At 34.6% G+C, this 20,541-nt stretch overlaps 1 protein-coding gene across 2 annotated transcripts in view; it reads left to right on the top strand.

Annotated features, from left to right (window-relative positions):
* The window catches only part of LOC150096937 (protein-L-histidine N-pros-methyltransferase), a 335,127-nt gene that overhangs the window by 65,751 nt on the left and 248,835 nt on the right, over nt 1–20,541 (top strand). For both annotated transcript variants that reach the window (XM_090408434.1, XM_090408435.1), the window contains exon 2: nt 1,866–1,994. In XM_090408434.1, coding sequence (XP_090264560.1) covers nt 1,893–1,994 — 102 coding nt within the window. In that variant the 5' untranslated portion in view covers nt 1,866–1,892. The remainder of the gene's footprint in view (nt 1–1,865; nt 1,995–20,541) is intronic.

Raw genomic sequence — 20,541 nt, 5'->3', positions numbered from 1 at the left:
CTTACACCCCTACTAACCATGCTTTTATTCAACTGCCAGGGATGGCCCCTTGTTCTGTCCTCTCTAGCCAGGTGCTGAAACACTTCCCCTGCATCAATCCTATAAAACCCTTTAAGCAACTTAAATGTTTCTATCATATCCCCTCTTTTTCTCCTATCAACCAACTTCTGCAATCTAAACACCCTCAACCTATCTTCATAGGCAACATTCTACAGACCACTCACCATCTTGGTCACTCGCATATGAATCTTCTCCACCGCTTCCACATTCCCAAGAAACCCAGCAGATCAGACTTGACCACAGTAATCCAGATGTCGACATATCATGGCCTTATAAAGGATAATAACTTCCTTATCTCTGCTTGTTAATGTGTTCTTCAATAGCCAAGTAATCTTATGGGACTACCTTAGCAACCTTAGCAATATGCCCTTTAATATCCCAACTGGCCACATGGCTATAGAAGTCCAGCTAAATCCGGATTCTGTAATACCTATTGAATAAGATATTACAGAATACATGGATAAGAAGTGCAATTTGGTCTCTATATTTCATCCACATGGCTGGTAGAGAGGTTAAGCATTAACTCTGTGTACCACAACCCTAAATCTTTTCTGAAAATACTAAACCCTTCATATTCATTCCTGTAACCACATCATCTGCTGTTAGCCAAGTCTTACTAATGCCTATAATGTTTGGCAAGTTTTTGCCAAACATTATAGGCATTAGTGCACTGGTTAGTGCAAAAATGTTTTGCACTAACCAGTGCCAAAAACTCCTCCCACTTGTTTGTGATACTTCTGGCATTAGTATATAGTAACTGTAGCATGCCTTTATGTCCCCACCCACCTTTACTTCCTAAATTGATTGCCTTATTTGATATTTTTGCTTGAGAGACTACATTCCACACTTGGTCATTCTCACACTCACTCACCTCATGGGTGCCTTTGCACAAACTCATCTGCTTCCACCCTAATTGCTTAAGTTTTCCTGAATTTCTGTTTGAGCATGCCCAGTTAACATAGCTCTCTCTCTCTCTAAACACACCACCAAAACCATTTAGATGCAGTCAACCAGCATTGTACATCATCATTCTTTCTGCACAACCTATGTATAGTCTCATCAGCTTTCAATGGCCTCCTACTCAGTTCCTCTATCATAGCATGGTAGGAGACTTAGTCTCCACCTTCTTGCTCTTCAGTTTTACCTCTTTTAACAACTCCTTTACATCCTCCCTCATAGAATACTTCTTGCCTCTAAAATCATTTGTGCCAACCAAGACAATCAATTCCTTCACATTACCTTTTTGCATCTGGATTGCATGACTAATATCACGAAATTTTGCTCTGGAGAAACACAATTTTGTCACAGTTCCATTAATTACTCCCCCTGATCATCAAATCTCCGTAAATAATTTTCTATTTGATTTTTTTTTTTTTTGTTCACTCGGTCTTTATTACTACTTTAGACTGCTTTCTTCTTTCTCTTCTTGATCCTGCTAAGTTCTTGCTGCTTCTGTAATTTCACACTTTGTCCTGTGAAGGATAAGATTCAAGCATTCTATTTCTTTATTTATGTCAGTTTCATTCTCCTGTATTTTCTCAGCTGTGCATTCAACATTAGTAACATCATTTTCCATCTTACCATCTGTACTGTCCACTCTAACATTTGCTATGTTCTCGTCACCTAATAGGCACTCACTTTTAAAACATTTAATACACACTTAGTAGCTTTATATTAATTCTTAATATAAATTCTTAGTAACTTTATAAATTTCCTTTCATCTGCTTTCTACATTTGATAATATTTAATTTCCAGCATGTTCTGTCCAAATCCTTTATTCTAATAAATAGTCTCTGGTTTTGTAGGCATTTGTTCACTGTTATGAGAGAAGGATGTCTGCTCTTCCAAGACCATATCTTTGTAGTCCATTAGCACGATCTCTTTATGAACGAATGGTCAAAGAAGAGGAACTAAGAAATGTAAACAAGTCTCAGGTCAGAAATAACTTATGCTGTGGTTGCTTTTATGTATATTTTGTCATTGATTTATTTTAAAATGCTCACTGCTTTGCAATAAACATTAAATGCTACATGTGTGACTCAAATATCATATTTTATGGTGAAAGCATGCTCTTCTTCAGTCTAATCAATAAGCCATATTTTTGCATGTAGAAATGCAAGTAGATTATTAGAAAAATTGTCTTAAAAATAAATTTTCTTTGTATATTTGAGATCAACATGTAACATGTCCAATAATTAATCCACTTGTGATATCTTTGTGCCTCATTGAATCATTGGTTGTATAGGGGCATGATAGTAATGAAGATCATACTGTATTTAAATTTAGCACGCAAGTCATGCCGAAATGCAGAAGAGAATTATGTAAGAAAAGCTTAGTTTCTAAAATCACCAGCGGCTTATATGTTAGTAATTCAAGAAAGTGTCAAAAGTGGTTTGCATGACATTAATTGCTTTCGCCACTCCTGCAATATATCTCATAAGTGAGAGATTGAGAGTAGACATTTCCTTCTGATAAATAATTTTTTGGAGTTCAAAGTAAACACCATATTTATCTTGGCCTACATCTGACCTCTAGCTATGCACACTCCAATATTTTCAGTATAGGTATAGGAGTAGTGTTAATACACTGCTTCTCTAGACAAATGCTAGGAGTATCATGAATAAAGGAATGAATTGGTGGTATTAATAGCTTCAGCCTCTCCTAAGGTTGTTGAGCTCTGAAATGTTGATAGAAGTGGATCTCCTGAAGAAGTAGAGGGATATATCATATTACCTAGATGTTTAGGCAGTTAAGTTTGGGTAGTGAAAAACAAGTGATCATTATGGAAGATTTTAATTACAGCAGTATAAATCGGAAAGAGCAGTATAAATTCCATTCCATGACTACTATCATCAGAAGATCTGATTGTAACAGATTTTACCTTTGCTCTTGATTGAAGAGAGACAGAGAGTGACCATGTAGTCTTGACTAAGGGAATGAATGGACATACAAAAGTATTACGGAGAAAGAAGTTTATGTAGAATTATATAAGAAGCTGATTATGAGAAGCAGATTTCTGATTAACAAAAATCTGCTTGGGGAAGTTCCATGGATGAAAGAATTGGAAACGATAGATATTACCAGTGCATGGGAACTAGTGAAGAAATATTTATTAGCAGCAATAGCAAGTTGTATACCTCGAATGAATAATGACATCAAATGAGAACTGCAGATGAAAAAGAGACCATAGAAAAGTATAAAAGAAGAATATTAAACATAGGCCAGGAAAGTGACTAACATAGTAAGGAACACAAAACTGAAATATGAGAAGGGATTAGTTCTGTGAGCCAATCCTAAGAACCACACGAGGAAATAAATCCTAAGGACTTATTTCCTTGTGTGGCCAGTAAGAGAAATGACTGTGGAAAAATGACATTGTTAGAAAAATTGTGGGGGTTAAGTGATCCATGCAGATGGCATAGGGGAGTTGGCAAACTCACACTCGATGTGTGGCTGAATATGCAGTGGGTAGAACTGTACTAGAGGGAGTGGGAGAGGCAATGATTTTGAGGTGATGATCGATAGAAATTTGAAGTTTAGGGGATATAGTAACTTTACCAAGAGGATTGTGGCCATATTGAAAATTACATTGAACTTAACTACACCTGTTAAGTTCAACAAATGGCACTTTACTTAATCTCATAATTTTGAGGTATGTAAATTAGTTCATAATGTTAATATAATGTAATACCAGTCTCTGTTGCACTTGGCTGAGCCTTGACCTGTTAGAGGGCATAATAAAAAGATAATGAAAAAAACAATTAGTAATATGAACTCATTTTTTACAGTTAACTTAAAATGTTGGTTGAATGGTTAATGCTCAATCTCCAGTCAACAATCTGTAGATTCAGATTCAGTCATAGGCATGGATGTGTTTATGAATACCTTTAGGTAGGAGATCAATTTCATCACCAAATGTGAGAACTCTGTCTCATTACAGTCCCTGAAGTGGCTTAAAAAAATTCCTGTTTGGTCTCTAGTAGCATGGTGTCCAAAGTATTTTTATATAAAAATACTAATAAATAAAAAATAAAAATATTTCTTAGGTTACCCATGCTACCAACTTATATGTTTATAACCTTTCATGGGTGAGAGTTATAAAAAAAATTATGGAAAGTCTTCTTATAAGTGTTGTTGATATAGGCGTGCACAGCTTCAAGAATGAAATAAATGCTATTGCTTGAAGGTAAATTGTAATAAATAAATAAATAAAAAAAATGATAGTTTGTGTATATTAGTTGATGTAGAATGATTGATTCATAGAATTATCTCCATATATGTTAATAAATAGTTAATAATTAATTAAATAATCATATTGGGACTGGGAAAGATTATTACATAAAATAATCTCCTTTTTTTTGTTGAATAGCTCATATTAATGTTTCTAATTATCATCAGTTAGCTGATAAGATTGGTAATATTAATAACAGTGATAACCATAATATTAAGAGATATTATGATTATCACTGTTAACTATTGTTATTATTGATAAAATTTTGAATAAATGACAGTTGTTGTAATGTCTGTGCTTCATGTGAATATTCTAGAAAATTAGTGATTTGATTTGATTTGATATGATATGATGTGATCATGTGTAATTATCACTACTGACAAATTAATAATATTTTTATTGTTGTTGCTTGCATATTAAAATAATGGAAATAAAAAGTATGAGAAGGAATGCAAGGGAGTTTGTATGAATATAAGGAAGCATAAGCTATCCTATTCAAGGTTGAGAATTTAGGACACTGATTACTTTTTTTCAGTTTTGCTGCATTGATATTTGCCAGTATGTGGCTCAACTGTTGCTATTTGGTGTTTTTCCTCTGGACGCTCCAGTTTTCCACTCAGAAATATGAATGCAATCTAGTACACTTTTTTTTTTTTTTTTTAAGTAAGACTTAATGTCAACTTAAGATGGTAAATTAAATATGGAAATAGACAACAGAATCAACAAAGCTGGTATGGTAGGAAGTCAACTAAATAAATTTATATGGAATAAGAGAGAAATTAGTCAAATCACTAAATTAGCTGTATACAAGACAGCGTTCAAACCAATTTTAACTTATCTGAGTTGGGTCAGAAGTAAAACACTTGACCAAAGACTAGAGACTGCAGATATGAGAGTCCTGAGAAAGATTACTTAAATGGCATCAATGGCAATATATTAAAAATGTGAGGATATTAGGAAAGAACTTGACATTGTCAGCATCCAGGAATGCATTAGCAGAGCTAATCTCAGGCTGAATGGCTCTGCTAATGAGCAGAATGGCTCTGCATTAGCAGAGCCATTCTGTTTAAGTGACCAGGTATGGTCACTTAAACAGAATGGGCGAGAAAAGATTAGCAAAAACAAGTGTTCTCTACCAGGTTGGCAGGAAAAAGATCCAGAGGAAGACCGAGATATAGGTGGATTGATACAGTAAAAAGTGCCTTAGAAGATAGAAATATAAGATTTGATAATGTTGGAGTTTCGACAGGTAACAGATTGATTTGGAGGAAAATTGTAGATAGGAAGTTAGTAATGATGTAAATTTTTCATGTGGTACTATCATACCTGTACACTCCTTGAGGGTACATGGTAGGAATTTGATGATGTCAACTTAGTCTCCTGGGGGAAAGCTGAAATAATAATAAAACTATAAACAGTATTTGGTATCAGTATGAGAAGGTGATGTATAGGATGAAATGATAAAAGAAAGAAAACAGCCATGAGCTTCTACATTAGAAGCCCAAAAAGATAAAAGGCACTCTATTGGATGCAGTGGGCAGTTAGAAAGGAAGTTTGCCACCCAGCACAAAGATCATTAGAAACATCATAGGATTGGATTGCTGAGAACATGTCTTTGCCAGAACTGGTTGAATGCCCTTGAAATTGGAGTCACTGCATAAGAGTCCAGGCAATGGTTAACCTTTCCATGACACATAACAGATGATATAAGTAAGATGATCTGTTAATTGAGTGGCAAAATCTATATCCCGTTGAATACTATTATCAAAGTTAAAGCAGTTTATTGATGGAAGACTTATTTTATTCTTTTTGATAGGCTGAATATGAGCTGATGTATAGTAGATGCCTGCAGGAGCCATAGATCCTATGGGCATCTACTATGCATAGTGTATAGAGACAACACAACATTAGTTGGTTAATGACTCCAGGTTTCTAGCATCATTGATAGGATACCATCAAGATCGGAAGATTTTTTGATGTCAAAACCAGCAAAGCCTTTGCTGTCTCTTTGGGGGGGGGATTTGAAGCAGCAGGAAATTGGAATAGTAGGAGGTTGGCAATGGCAATCTGTCTCACACCAGACTCCTTCGAATCACTGCCTTCCACATACCTGTGTTCATGGTGATATCCTCCTCTCTTTCAGCTGCAGTTCATCTGCTATTTCAACAGTATCACGCTCCCTCATCCTGTTCTCTTTCTCCTCCATGAAAATATTATTGTACGATAGTTCGAAGATTCATTGCAGGAGACAAATTATCCACACAATCTATTATACCTCTCCTTGAACCCATTTAGAGGCAGAGTGCCAACAACTGACTCTAACAACTGATTCCATTCAACTTTCAAGGATAACCTCTCATTCTGTTACTTTTTAGCCAAGTGCTGAAACATTTCTCCTGCATTAATCCTATAACACCCTTGAATTAACTTAAATCTTTTTATCGTATCCCATATTTTTCACTAAACAACAAACTTCTGCAGTCCATACACCCTCAGTCTATCCTCATAGAGAATTTTCCACAGACTACTCACCATCTTGGTTGCTCATCTCTGAATCCTCTCCACCACTTCCTCATCCCCAAGAAATGCAGGAGACCAGACCTAAGCACATTAATCCAGATGGGGACATATAAAGAGGAATTACACCTTCCTTATCTCTACTTGTTAAGTGCGTTCTTCAATAGCCAAGTAATCTTATGAACTACCTTAGCAGTATGGCCTCTAAACTTCAACTCTGTCTACGACCACCCTTAAATCCCTAGTTTCATCTATTTCCTGGAGTACAGTTACATCAATGTGGTACAGAGCTTACAATCTATTTATCAAAATACATAACTTTATATTTCTCCACATTAAATTGACACCCATTATTCACTTCACTTGATTCACTATTACTGTACCTAATTTTGCATCATCAGCAAACAACTGAATATTTCCATTCAGGTTATTTCTTATATCATCTTTGTACAAATTAAACAGTAGTGGTCCTGTCACTGAATTTGCAGCACACCACTAGTCACCAGCTTTCACCTGGATTCTGCTCTTTTGTATACCAGTTCCTGATATTTGTCCAGCAGCCACCCTCTTATTGTATTCTTTGTCAAATAGCTTTGTAAAATCAAGCAGAATCATGTAGCCATTTCCTTTATCCAACTCTGCTGTTACTCTATTATAAAAAGTTAGTAAATTACTAAGGCATGACCGATCCTTCACAAAGCCAGGTTGAACCTCATAGAGTAACATATTCTTGTCCACCCATTCTCAAAATTCTCTTTTGACCAATGTTTTGAGTACTTTTACTACCATTCCTGAGATACTTGATTGATCTATAATTTGCTACTGCAGTCTTAGAACCTCCCTTATGCAAGGGAATTTTGTCCTCCTTACACTTCTTTAGAATTCTACCAGAGTTGAGACTGTCAGAGGCCTTGCCAGTTCCCTTGCACATTCTCGCCAAACACAAGCTGATATTCCATCTAATCCCACAGCTATATTTAAATTGAGGTTCTACAGTATCCTAAGAACTTCCAATTTGCCACCTCTTTTCCCACATAAGTCCCTATCACAGCATTAACCTCATTTGGATGGATATACCCTTACAAAGATGTCGCTCGGTAACTCAACTATTTTTCTTGCATATAAACTTATACGTTGGTAACACATGACTATTAATTATTTCAGGAAATTTCAGGAATATTAATTAAAAGAAACTTTAATAAATACTTTCTATATTTCGGCAATGTCACATCGGCATCTTCATGGGAACATAAAACTATGACAAGTGTACACAGGCACTACCAAAGAGCAAACGAGGCAGAAGAGCAAAAACTAACGTTGTTTCTAGAGTCCTAAAAGTGTGCTCCCCCCTCAGCAGGCTATATTGGGTTGTCTTGGCTGTTTGGCTGAAGTTCTCATGATGCAAGCTTCCCAAATTTCGGGCAGTTTCATGCACCCAAATCTGTTGAGGTTTGGAAAGTTTCTTTTTTTAGAGATGAGGCTGATTACATGAGAAATCTTTCATATTTAAATTTGCTGCAGTGTAGTAAAGTGGCTTTCTTCAAGCTGGAAGAAAGTCACTTTACTACATTGCATGAGACTGCCCCAAATTTGGGAAGCTTTATATAGCCCAATATAGCCCACTGGGGGTGGGGGGAAACCTTTAGGACTCTAGGAACAACATTAGTTTTCTTTCTTCTGCCTCATTTGCTCTTTGGTAGTGCTTGCGTGTGCACGTGCCATAGTTTTATGTTCCCATGAAGATGGCGATATGACATTGCCGAAATATAGGAAGTATTGATTAAAGTTTTCTTTTAATTAATATTTAGTATACATTATAATTTCCTGAAATAATTTAATATTCAATTATTTTATCTGCTTCTGTGATCTCGTGACAATCAGCACTCACTAAGATTATCCTTCCATAGTCATTCTTCCTATTACTTGCCACATTGTGAATGAACTTACAGGGAAAGAACTTCTTTCCCTGCAAGTTCTTTCCCTGTACATCTTTCCCTTACAGGGTTTTATGCCATGGTACAGCTTAAAGCTTCCTCCTAAGCTTGTCATAATCGCATGCCTTTTTGATAGAATATTCCTCATTTTTACAATCTTGCAAGTCAAGACCACATGGTCACTTCCCCCCAATTGGAAGCAATGTGGCCAACTTGGTTATGGATAGTCCTTCGGTTCCTATGACCTTTGCACTCTAAGTTTCCTCCATCACATGTTGTCTCAAATAATTGTCTCTCAGTAGGTGTCTAAATTCCATTTCCTTCCTGCCATGTGATCTTCCTTTCTTCCAGTCTGTATCTCCATTGCTGAAGTCTCCCATAATAACCACTTGACCTCCACTCATTGTACTAATTTGCTGATGCATGTCTTCCAGATCATTCCTGGATCCTCCATCCCCCCTTGATTATAGCAGCAATCAACTGCATATTTTGTCTTATTGGAATTTTTGGCTGCAATTCATATGCTTTCATCAGCATTACCCTTCCTCCCCCCCATCCTATCTTCTCTATATTTCCTGAAAATACTAAACCCTTTGCATTCTATCCCTGTATCAACATCATCTATTGTTAGCAAAACTCACTAATTCCTATTACTTATTGGGTTCTTATTCCTATTACTTTTGATGAGGTTACACTAACCAATGCCAAAAACTCCCTTTTGTTCATTCCTGATACTTCTGACATTAGTATATAGAAACTGTAGCATTCCTTTAGTCCCTCAACCATCTTTTCTTCCTGAATTATGACTACCGTTTTCAGTATTTTTGCTTGAGAGACTAGTCTCTCAAGTATAGATTTAGTATGGTATGGGATAAGCTGGACATGCTGAAAAGGAATATGGTTTTCCACTACCATAATGAATCCTCCATTAGTGGGTCTATCTCAGCTCTGTCCTTATAAATAATAATGATATGTCAGAATCAGTATATGTGTTTAAATTACATTCAGTGGATGGTACAGAAGTATCTGCTTTTTTGTAGCAGTTGTCTGGTGGTGGTTTTTCTTTCAGCAATGGCTTTACCATACTTATCTTGGGAAGTGGGTTCTCATTCAGTGGTATCATTTTAGGAGTTATTTCAAGAGTGGATCTAATAGGTTGGGCTATAAATGTGCTAAAATGAGAAGCACTCTTGATCATAAAGTTCTGGTATGCTGAAATTATCAGATGATGAAACATATGGTTTTGTGTTGCTTTTGATATTTTAGCTGCCATCTTCTCAGCATTAGAGGATTTCAGGACAGATGTTGCTAGCTTCCTCTTTGTGTCCTGATATGAGATATTTTGTTCAGTTTTAACTATTGTGTGTTTGTTATCCTTCCATCCTCGGCATGAACAAGAGTATGAGGTGGGGTGGTCTCTCTCTCTCTCACAGCTGACATGTTTAACTTTCTTTCTCTGCAGAGCAAGATTTATTATTATGCATTTTACTACCACATCAGGCACTGATGGTAGACTCCTGACAGGCAGTTTAACATGCCCATATTTCTGATATTTAAAGCATCTTAGTGGATTAGGGATGCAGAGACTAATAGGACAATTGAGATATCTCTTGTAATGACATTAGAAGTTTGGCTGTATCAAAAGTAAAGATGATATTCTTGGTCTGAACAGACAACCATTCCTATATGTTAGGATGCACTGAATTCTTTGATCTTTAAGCTCCGAACAAATCTCATCTGGAAGGTTAAGGAGATCCCATTCTGATATCACGCCTCTAGAACAGTCGAGTTTTATAGGTGTTATCATAATCTCTCCACTTTCAATATCAAAATTACATACTTTATGGTTCTTTTCAGCTGAAGTGGGGCACCTGTGCCTTTGTGAAATATGATGATCATCATCATACGTATCAAGGATTTAGGCCTAGCTTGGCCTGTTCCGGCCTTAGAAGTCATCGTTGAATCGTTTAAGAGGACGTCCTGGTTTTCTTTTTCCTAATGGCTTGTACTTTAAGGCTTGTTTTGGTAATCTTTCTGTTTTCATTCTTTGAACATGTTCCATCCATCTATGTTTATATTTTTTAATTTTTTCAATTACTGGTTCTTGATTTAATTCTTTCATAATATCTTCGTTTCTTTTGTGATCAAATAGGGTATACTTTGCAGTTTTTCTCATAAACTTCATTTCTGCTGTTGTTAATCTTTGTTTGTCTTTTTGTTTTATTGTCCAGATTTCACTTCCATACATTAAGACTGGTAGGGCTAATGTATTGTATACTTTTAGCCTGGTTTGTTTTTGAACTAGGTTTGGTTTAAATATAGAGTTAATTACTCCTGTTATTTTTAAATATTTTGCAATTTTTATGTTTATATCTTTTTCATTTTCATAAGTGATCATACATCCTAGGTAGTTAAATGAATTCACCTGTTCTAAGATCTTGTTATCTAATACTATTTTAGTTCTTGCTGGATCTTGTCCTTTAAAGGCCATAGTTTTTGATTTTTCCGTTGATATTATCATACCATAATCTTTGGATATCTCATTTAGATTTAAAATAGCTTTCTGTAAGTTATTTCAGAATTTGTAATTATTATTTGGTCGTCTGCAAAGAGGAGAGTGTTTAAGTTAACTGTAGGTGAAAGTTTAATTCCTTGATGTAAATTTTTACTCCATTTTATTATTATTTCATTTAAGTAGATATTAAAAAGAGTTGCTGAGAGGGGACATCCCTGTCGGACCCCTTGGTTTATCTCTCTTGTATATGATAACTCATGATTTAATCTTATTTGTATTTGATTATTTTCATATATACTTGTGATAGCTTTTAGGATATTATTTGGTATTTGTCTTTCTTTTAATATGTTAAATAATATGTTTCTTTTAACTTTGTCAAATGCTTTTTCAAAGTCAATAAATGCAATATGTGTTTCTAAATTATATTCTCTTCTTTTCTCTATTATTAATTTTAGTCAGAAGGCTGGGTCTATACATGATCGTCCTTTTCTAAATCCATTTTGTACCTCTAGAATAAAGTTTTTGGAATATTTCATTAGTTTGTTATTTAAGATTCTGCTGTATATTTTGTAACATGAATTTAGTATACTGATACCTCTATAGTTTTTAGGGTCATCTCTATTACCTTTCTTAAAGATAGGAATCACAATTGCTTTTTTCCATTCTATTGGGGGGATACCAGTTGAGTAAATTTTATTTAAAAATAATAAGAGTCTTCCTTTGAATCTTGTTCCTGCGTATTTATATAGTTCTGAACCTAGCTTATCTTCTCCAGGTGATTTTCCGTTTCTTGTTTCTTTCAGGCTGATTTCTAATTCTTCTTCAGTTATTTTCTTTTCATTTTCGTTAATTGTTTGCCAGTTGTCTTTTTTAAAATATTTGTCTGTCCACAGTTCTGTGTAGTAATTTAGAAATTCTTCTAATTTCAATTCAGTGTTTACTTTTATGTTTTCTTTGGTATCTGCATTTAGGTGTTTCAAAATCTTATATACATTGGGTCTTATTTTATATAAATCATGTTCTAAATTAGAAACAAATTTATTCCATGCTTCTCTATGTCTTTTTCTGACTTCTCTTTTAGCTATGGCTCTTATTCTTTTATATTCTATTTCATCTTCTAATCTTATACTGCTTAACCATTTGTGATAGGCTTCTTTTTTCTTTTTGATTATTTCTTTGATTGTATCATCCTAGATCTTCAGTTTTTTTCCTTTTATTGAATTTTTTGGTCTTTCCTAAGCTTTCATTTGCTGCTGCATTTAGTATCGTTTTTATATTAAGCCATTCTATTTCTATTTCTTCATTTTGTTTTATTTTATCTAGATACTGGTTAATTCTTTGTTCATATAGCCATTGTACATTTGTGTCATTCAATAGTCTAGTTTTATAAACAAATGTTTCAATTTTTCTTTCTGTTCTTGTTACTTGTAGCCATTTAGGTGGTAATCTTAATTTTATTTTAACAAGGAAGTGGTCACTGCTTTTTTCATATCCTCTGTGAACTCTAACATCTGGTGAAAATTTTGATGTCTTTTCATTTAATATGAAGTAATCTAATATTGATTTCCATCCTCTTGCTACCCAGGTATATTTATGTATGTCTTTATGTTTATAGAAGGAATTCATTATTTTTAGGTTATTATAAACTACAAAGTCAATCAATTTTTTACCATTTCTGTTTAGAGTGTGTTCTCCATGTGTTCCTATATTATTATTAATTTTCGTGTTTCCAATTCTTGCATTTAAGTCTCCTGCTAAAATTATGTAATCATTTTTATTTATTTTATTATATATGTTTTGTAGCTGATTATAAAAATCAATATTATCCTGTTATCTTCCTTCCTTATAAACCAATTATTGTTAAATAGCCTCTATCTATTTTTATTCTAGCTTCTATTATTCTTTCATTCCATAATTTATAATGTTTTAACTGTTTTGAAAGGGAGTTATGAATCCAAATCATGACTCCTGCTTGTGCTCTTTGGTCTCTGTCGACTCCACTGTATATCACATTAAAATTTTCAGTTCTCATAGTTCCTTTTAATTTCTTTTTTGTTTCAGTGATTACTGCTATTTTAAAATTTCTTTCATTTAATATTTGGTCTAATTCTATTTCTTTATATGCTATTCCTCTTACATTCCAGTTTGCTATGTGTATTATATTTTGTCGTTTCCATTTTCGTTTTCCCTTTTCCATTCCAGGGTCGTTTCCCATAGATTCAATCCGATTATCTTTTTCTGTCAGCTTACAAGTATGATTATGTTCTCCATGTCAGGGGACTAGCCTGATGATGGAATAGTTCAGTGGTAGGGCTGCTACCTTAAGGCTTCTGAACTCGCCTTCTTCTGAATTTAAACCCGAATTTAAATATGATAATGCTTACAATAAAATGACTAATTTAGAATCCACTCCTTTTGACCTCCTCTTGCTCAAGGTTCCCTTTCCTGCTGGTAAATACAGCAGTTGAAGTCAAGCTTCATCTCTATGAAGCTTATTTTTATTTAATATTCTTCTCCAAGAAGAATATTAAATAACTTGATACTGAAATTCTTCTGCTCCTGATGAAATCTCTCCAATCATATATTACTCCAGTGCTAATACTTGTCCTGTACTGTCTCTTCAATCTTCTGTACTTAGCTGGCATTTATTCTCTGTGGATGCAAGTAAATATCCAGTCTTTTTTCCATGAAAGGGGAGACAGGATCTACCATTAAACTACCAACCAATCACCATCAATTTAATCCTCTCCAAAATAATGGAGAAAGTCAATAGTCAATTTCTTCACTAATTATAAGCATAGCAGTTAATCAGTAACCGTCACTGGTCACCGATTTTCAGTGTTCACCCTGGTTTCTTGATGAACACAGCAGAATATTTGTTCAGTTGGGAGACACCCCAAGCTGGCATGAAATTTTATCATGTTTGTGTTTTTCTGGTATAAGCCAATACAGAATCTAATTTGGTTGGCTAAGTTCCAAACTTCCGGAGAATCTAATTTGGTTGGCTAAGTTCCAAACTTCCGGCTCATCGTTATTCATTCAGCATCTCCAGCAGATACCTACTGACAGATTATACCACATAAAGGTGAGAATTGGACAAGAAAGTATTGAGATGACCTGAGATTATGGAAGTGTTTGGGTCTGGTGAGGGTTATAAGATTGGTGGTGATAAAGAGAAATAGTCAGGAGGAGGTATAGAGGCATCGCATCCAATTCTGTAACAAGTTCCCTAACAACAGGTGCTTATTACAGAACCAGAAATGAGCTATTATGTTTATATTATGTGTTTCTTGAAGAGTTGCAGATTGTAGTCCTCGGGAAAGACAGTGCAAGGAAGGCTGTTTGAAAGAACAGAGATAGATGGAATAAAAGAGAAAAAAGTTCAAGTTTGAAACTGAACTTATTATGAATGTCAGCAGCTCCTGTTACTGCTTTCTTATAGGAAATTGGAGGAATGACATAACCTAGTTCAACAGAATAGAGCCAATGCAAATATATACATAAAAGGCAGAAACAGATACACCCATGAGCAAGCAATTGAAGTGACTCTGAAAAAGGGATCATCACTTAACTAAATTGCCCTGTTATACGTAGTATCAACATTTTAAGGAAAAGTTTTGGTACAGCATTCCAGTATGGGATTAGTGATGCTAGTTGTGCAAGTGAGTAATAGCAGTAGTGTCTTGAGTGGAAAAGGAAACCAAGGATTTTTATGGGGAGTCGGAAGCTGTGGCCTTGTAGGTTTGTGTCAGGAAAAACTAAAGGTGTAAGAGTCACTCAAGAAAAAAAAATTCTGTTATTGAGATTAGAATATTATCAAAGGAGAGATGAAGCGAATTCTTTCTTATGACATGTTCAAAATCTCAGGTGTTGACAGCTTCATCTTTGATTTCTGTGGTTTAATTCACAACATAAGAAATTAAATAAGATCTTTACTTAATTCTTTAGTAGCTAATACTTGGTTAGTTTATTCCCTGTACCTTTAGTTTGTCACAGTACCCAAATAGCCACAATTAATTAATAGTGGGAATGGTTTAAAACTGTAATAGACAATGAAAAAAAATCTAAAATCCTAACTTGGTGCCACTTTTTTGTTGAATAAAGAGAAGTTTACAGTCTCCAAGATTTTTGGCAAATTGATAGAGCAATACCTGTTTAGGTTTGGAGAGTGTTTCATTGCTGCTGCTGCTAAATCCAAAAAAGTCAACTTTTAATGATCTCTGTGTGCAGTCCTTTTGATTTTCCCCATCTAATACTGTGTGATGAGTATCAAAAAATATATGTTCTCCAAAGCAAATGTGAACAGGTCTTCCTGTCTGTCCACATGAAGCCAGGTCACAAGTACAAGGCATTTTGTATACATCTGGATGCAATATTTAGTCCTTAGGTGAATGGATGAGGATTGCTAGTTGATATATTTGGTTTTTAAATTTGAATGGGGTGTGGAGTGTATATTTATTAACTGTATTTATTGCCTGGATATCTTTTCAGATATGCCCTGAATATTGGGATGGTAAGAGTGTTGCTCTGGCTTTGTGTATTAGCAGAAGGAGATTTTTTGGGGGGGGGGGATTCGAGTATTTAGTACTTTGTGTTTTTTGGGTGCTGTGGCCATTGGTTACTAAAAATGTGTGGCAAAGATAGGTGAATTCAGTGGTAAGAAGCATTATCAGTCCTGACCCTGTATTTTATTGTTTTTAGGATAATGTTCTGTATGATTATTATTAATAATATTAAGTGACACCTCCAGGGAGTCCAATCATTGTGGGAGGGCACACAACTCTACTGTGCTAAATATATCTCATCCTCTCCACTAATACTTAATTCTCCAACTACGACACCACTACCATCAATGCCATCTATTGCACATCACCAACAACAACAGTATTTTTTGTCTGTAAATTGCATGTGTTCTGAAGGCCGATTTGTCCGTACTTGGGATGAAAAATCCTGCTGCCACCGTATGAGATTGGCTAGTTCACCTTCAACTGAAAAAGCCCATATAAGGATTTCCCCTCATTATGATGAGAATTGAACCCAGGTCTTTTTCATTTGAGGGTGCAATGTTCCACCATTCTTCCAATTGTGTTACGGAAGCTACAAAAAAAAAAAAAAAAAAAAAAATGCACCATCAGCTTTCCCTCTAAGAAGGTCAGCAGATTTCAGACATAATGCTTATCACAGAGTAGCAGAGGTCTGTTATTAGCTATTTCAATTCCGCAGTTTTCAGTAATATGTATTTTTAATGTTATAATGACATGATTGATGAAATGATGACGTGATTATTTGTGTAAATATCTTTTGTTATGTGTTAGCCTTCTATAAATAGAAAAAGATAAACCATTTGATAGGTGTATGTCTAGGAAAGGCAAACAGTTATTTCTTTTTGTGTTATGAATATTAAGGAAGCTCATACTTCATATACATGCAGTTATTTAGAGCACAGCATGCAGAACATTGATTTCCTTTTCATCTATAGTTCAAGATCTGAGAGACCTTGATTTGCTGTGTTTCCTGACTTTATCATATCCAATTGGATCCCATTTGATTGCAGCAGTTATTCAGCACAATTGTATGCAATTCAGCATGCATTTGTGCATATAACAGAAAACCACTACCAAAAATGTATAATTTATACCAACTCATGAAGTTCTTTATAGACCATATTGTCTCTTTTGTATAATCCACATCCAGTGCTTTGTGAGGTTCTCCAACAATTGTACAAATTTGTGGTCCTTAATTTTGATAATAAGCTGTGCTGGACTCCTAGCCATTGAAATTAAGGGAAATGAGATAGCAGGTGCAGCTCGTACATTTTCCTGGTACTGTCTGCAGTCTCTATATGGGACTGACAAATGCAACATGCATCTCACCATTCTTCATGTTTTCGTGGAATGCCAGCACATCACTCAAGAAAGGAATGAATTTTTTATTAATCTGGCTGAGTCATGTATGCTCAGATTTTTAACAGATTCAGACAATTGCATGAAGTTTAACTCTTTATAAATAACAAATTTCTACAAACACATTTGATTATATATTCTATTTATATGTAGGTACCAGTTTTCTTAATTTTTTTTAAAATTAATTTCTTTATTGAAACAAATTCTTTATTATTGCCTTTGTTATTATTACCTTGAGTACTGCTGTAACCTTTGCTTTTGGTGCACTATGACTTTTATTGTCCTTGCACCAATATGGTTGGTTAGGGATTTATATCCCTAATCAACCAGTCAATTATTCAATCACAGCAGGAGTATAGATCAGCAGTGTGGTAACAGTAATCAGACCATGGAAAGGACAAGTAGAAAGAGAAGCCATGAAGGTTATTCTGTTTGGCACTGTTGTGCCTATGGATATAAGACTTGAATGAGTGGATGAAGCTCATCCATGTTTCCTCTTTTATGGTCTGGGTGTTATAACTAAGAGGAGAGCTGACATCCATAGTATATTTGGAAGGAGCTCTGATTAAGAAAAGGTCCATGTTTGTGAAAGAATAGTGAATATTATGTGATTTTTCTGTCATCAACCTATCTTTGGGTAGATGGACAATTTATATTAGATCATTCCTAAAAACATTTCTTCTTGATTAGCGGAATTTGTAAAATAAGCCAGTTTGAGTTACAAACATTGTCTCCCCAATGGAAGATGACTTCACTGTTTGAACATTTGAACTACAGAAAATTAAGCTTCATAGATAATTTAAATCATAATGATTATCATAATTTTGAGAACTATAACAGCAATTAAATGCAACATATTATGCCACAGCAAGGAAATTTTAAGCTAGATCAAAAACCCTAGAATCTTCTCATATTCTAGGATTTTGCATTTTTTTAGAAATAACAGATCTACTCTTAGATGCCTGTAATTGGTGCACTTTTGTTAGGTTTATGTTAGGACCAGGAATGTTGACAAAGTGAATTTAGAAAGTTCATTTGCATGGTTTTTGTGGTTTTTATGATTTTCTGCAGTTTTGGTAGGATATTTTTCTGATCTGCAATTCTACTATATTTATTTATGATGTCTTTAATCATTGATAGTAGAAAAAGTAATTAAAAAGTAGAGATATGCAGTGTAGTCAGGAAAGACTCGCAGATGTCTTGCACACTGACACTATCAGCCTGTTGAGACTGAAATATGCCAGAGTACGTTGGAAAAAAAAAAATCTCAATCAGTATGTTGGAAAAAAAAAATCACGTACTATCTAGCAGCCTGTCTACACAACTTGCGTCTATTATCCTCAAATGCAAGAAGTTCTGGATCTACAGTTTAGCTTGTGCTTGAAGTTTGTGTTATGTGATGCATGTATGAAGAGATAGGACAGGACAAACTAAAGACCAGATGGTTTCTAATAAGCAAGCAAGATGATGGTTTTACTGGGAAGTAGAAGACATTTAGTTTTGTTGGCCAAGTGAATAGCATTTCATAGTGGTTCTGTTGTAATTGAATTTCATCATCCAATGCAAGCCTCCATAGCTCAGTCTGTATAGATGAAGCCCTTAGATCAGAAAGACCTCGGTTCAATTCCCGTCCATGACATGAGAAACCTTTATCTGGTCTCTTTCGACTAAAGGTGAGTTAGCTGGTCTCATATGGAGGTAGGGTTTTTTATCACCTGGAAACTCAGGTTTTTTATCCTTCAGAACAGACAAACAGGTCCATGAACACACACGAATCTACAGTCATAAAATACATACATAATCCCTCATTAGGACTCAACCTGTCCTAAGGGATGGTTGAAGGAAAGGACGGGAAACCTACACGAAATAAATAAATCATCCAGTGATTTATTAAATAAATAAATCATTGGATGATATATTAAATTAATAAATTAAAAATTTAATAAATAAATAAATTTATTAGATAAATAAATAATCTAGACCACCACCCACCCTGCTTATTTGAGACATACAGCTCAAGACTAAATGACTGCTGGGGTGAGCAGGTGAACCATATACTTGAGTAGTCACCACTGCAGCAAACTAAATGTGTAACACATCCCTAAACATAGGTTGGCTAGTGTATATTAACACTCTTAGTTAATCCTCTCCTTCCTTCCTTCCTTTCTTTCCTCCTTCCCTTTTCATTCCAAAAAGCAGGCAAAGCCAATTAATACAATTATGCACACTGATCTCATTGCCTTGGTTGCTCTGGCTATAATTACAAATTAAATATATTCCTCTATTTTCTCATATCTCATTTTTTTTTTTTTTTTTCATATGGTCTATATACAAACATATAGCAGCATATTCAGAAGTGCTAAATTTATATATAAATTAATTTTTTTTATTTATTATTATCCCATGGTATTATTACACCAGATCATAGAGCTCAAATTCGTGTATTTTATACAGCACCTTTTCTGGGTTGTTATAAAGTTCACGTTTAGAAATATTCATGCAAGTTAGTAAATGCAGTGGTGATGCTTCCTCAATGTTAGAGATTTTGCAAATGGGAAAGACTTTTATGCCATTGCTAAACTTTGGTCTTGTGTGGTCGGTCTGAAGATGAGAGATGGCAGTGGCACAGTGATTAAATTTGGAATTGATGGTAGCTCCTGGTTTTTCTGCTGAATACCAGTGGTAAGTCATGTCTTGGAGAATCATTCTTTTTTACGTTTTCTTTTTGAGTAGTTTTAAAAAGATCAAAATCTGTGGTATCACTTGATGTCACAGCCATTTTTGCTATTTCATCTGTTCATCAGTTCTTAATAGCTTGAAGGGGTGCTAAGGAATCTGTGAAAAATATAAATTTCTTTGGGTTTTGTTTATCCAAATGTTGCAGTGTTAATGGTTATTAATTCTGCATGTTATGAGCATTCTACACTATTGGTTATTTTTAGCTCTATATTTTGGGAGCCATAGATGAGGATGCCACTTCCAGAATTTCCATTTAGATTTTTGGAGCCATCTGTGTAGATCTTTATTGAGTCAGGTTCATATTTCATTATTTTTGAAAGATCTAATGATCTCAAGATTTCAAGGTTCTCTAGGCTTTTTTTTCTCTCATGTTTCCCTATTTCAAAATTGATAACTGTATTTTTCCTGTCTTGATTTGGAGAAAATGCTGGGTAGTTGGCAATTTTATTTGGACAATCGAAGGGAATTTTATTTTCCATGATTTTATGCATTTGATTTTTTTTCTTTATTATGTTTGTTGGTTGACACTTTTTAAAAAGTTCCCTTGTTCTATAATGTGCAAAGTTGGCTCTTTTTTTTTTTCTTTTTTTTCTACAAATTTAGTAAGATTTTCTTGCCACCTAATTTTTAAAGGAACAAGGT

The sequence above is a fragment of the Typopeltis vanoorti genome, chromosome 18 (genome assembly GCF_054136105.1).
Source record: "Typopeltis vanoorti isolate ZY-2024b chromosome 18, IOZ_Tvanoo_1.0, whole genome shotgun sequence".
Classification (NCBI taxonomy): domain Eukaryota; kingdom Metazoa; phylum Arthropoda; class Arachnida; order Uropygi; family Thelyphonidae; genus Typopeltis; species Typopeltis vanoorti.
The sequence above is the reverse complement of the archived record's forward strand: the minus strand, read 5'-3'. Positions and strand labels throughout refer to the sequence as shown.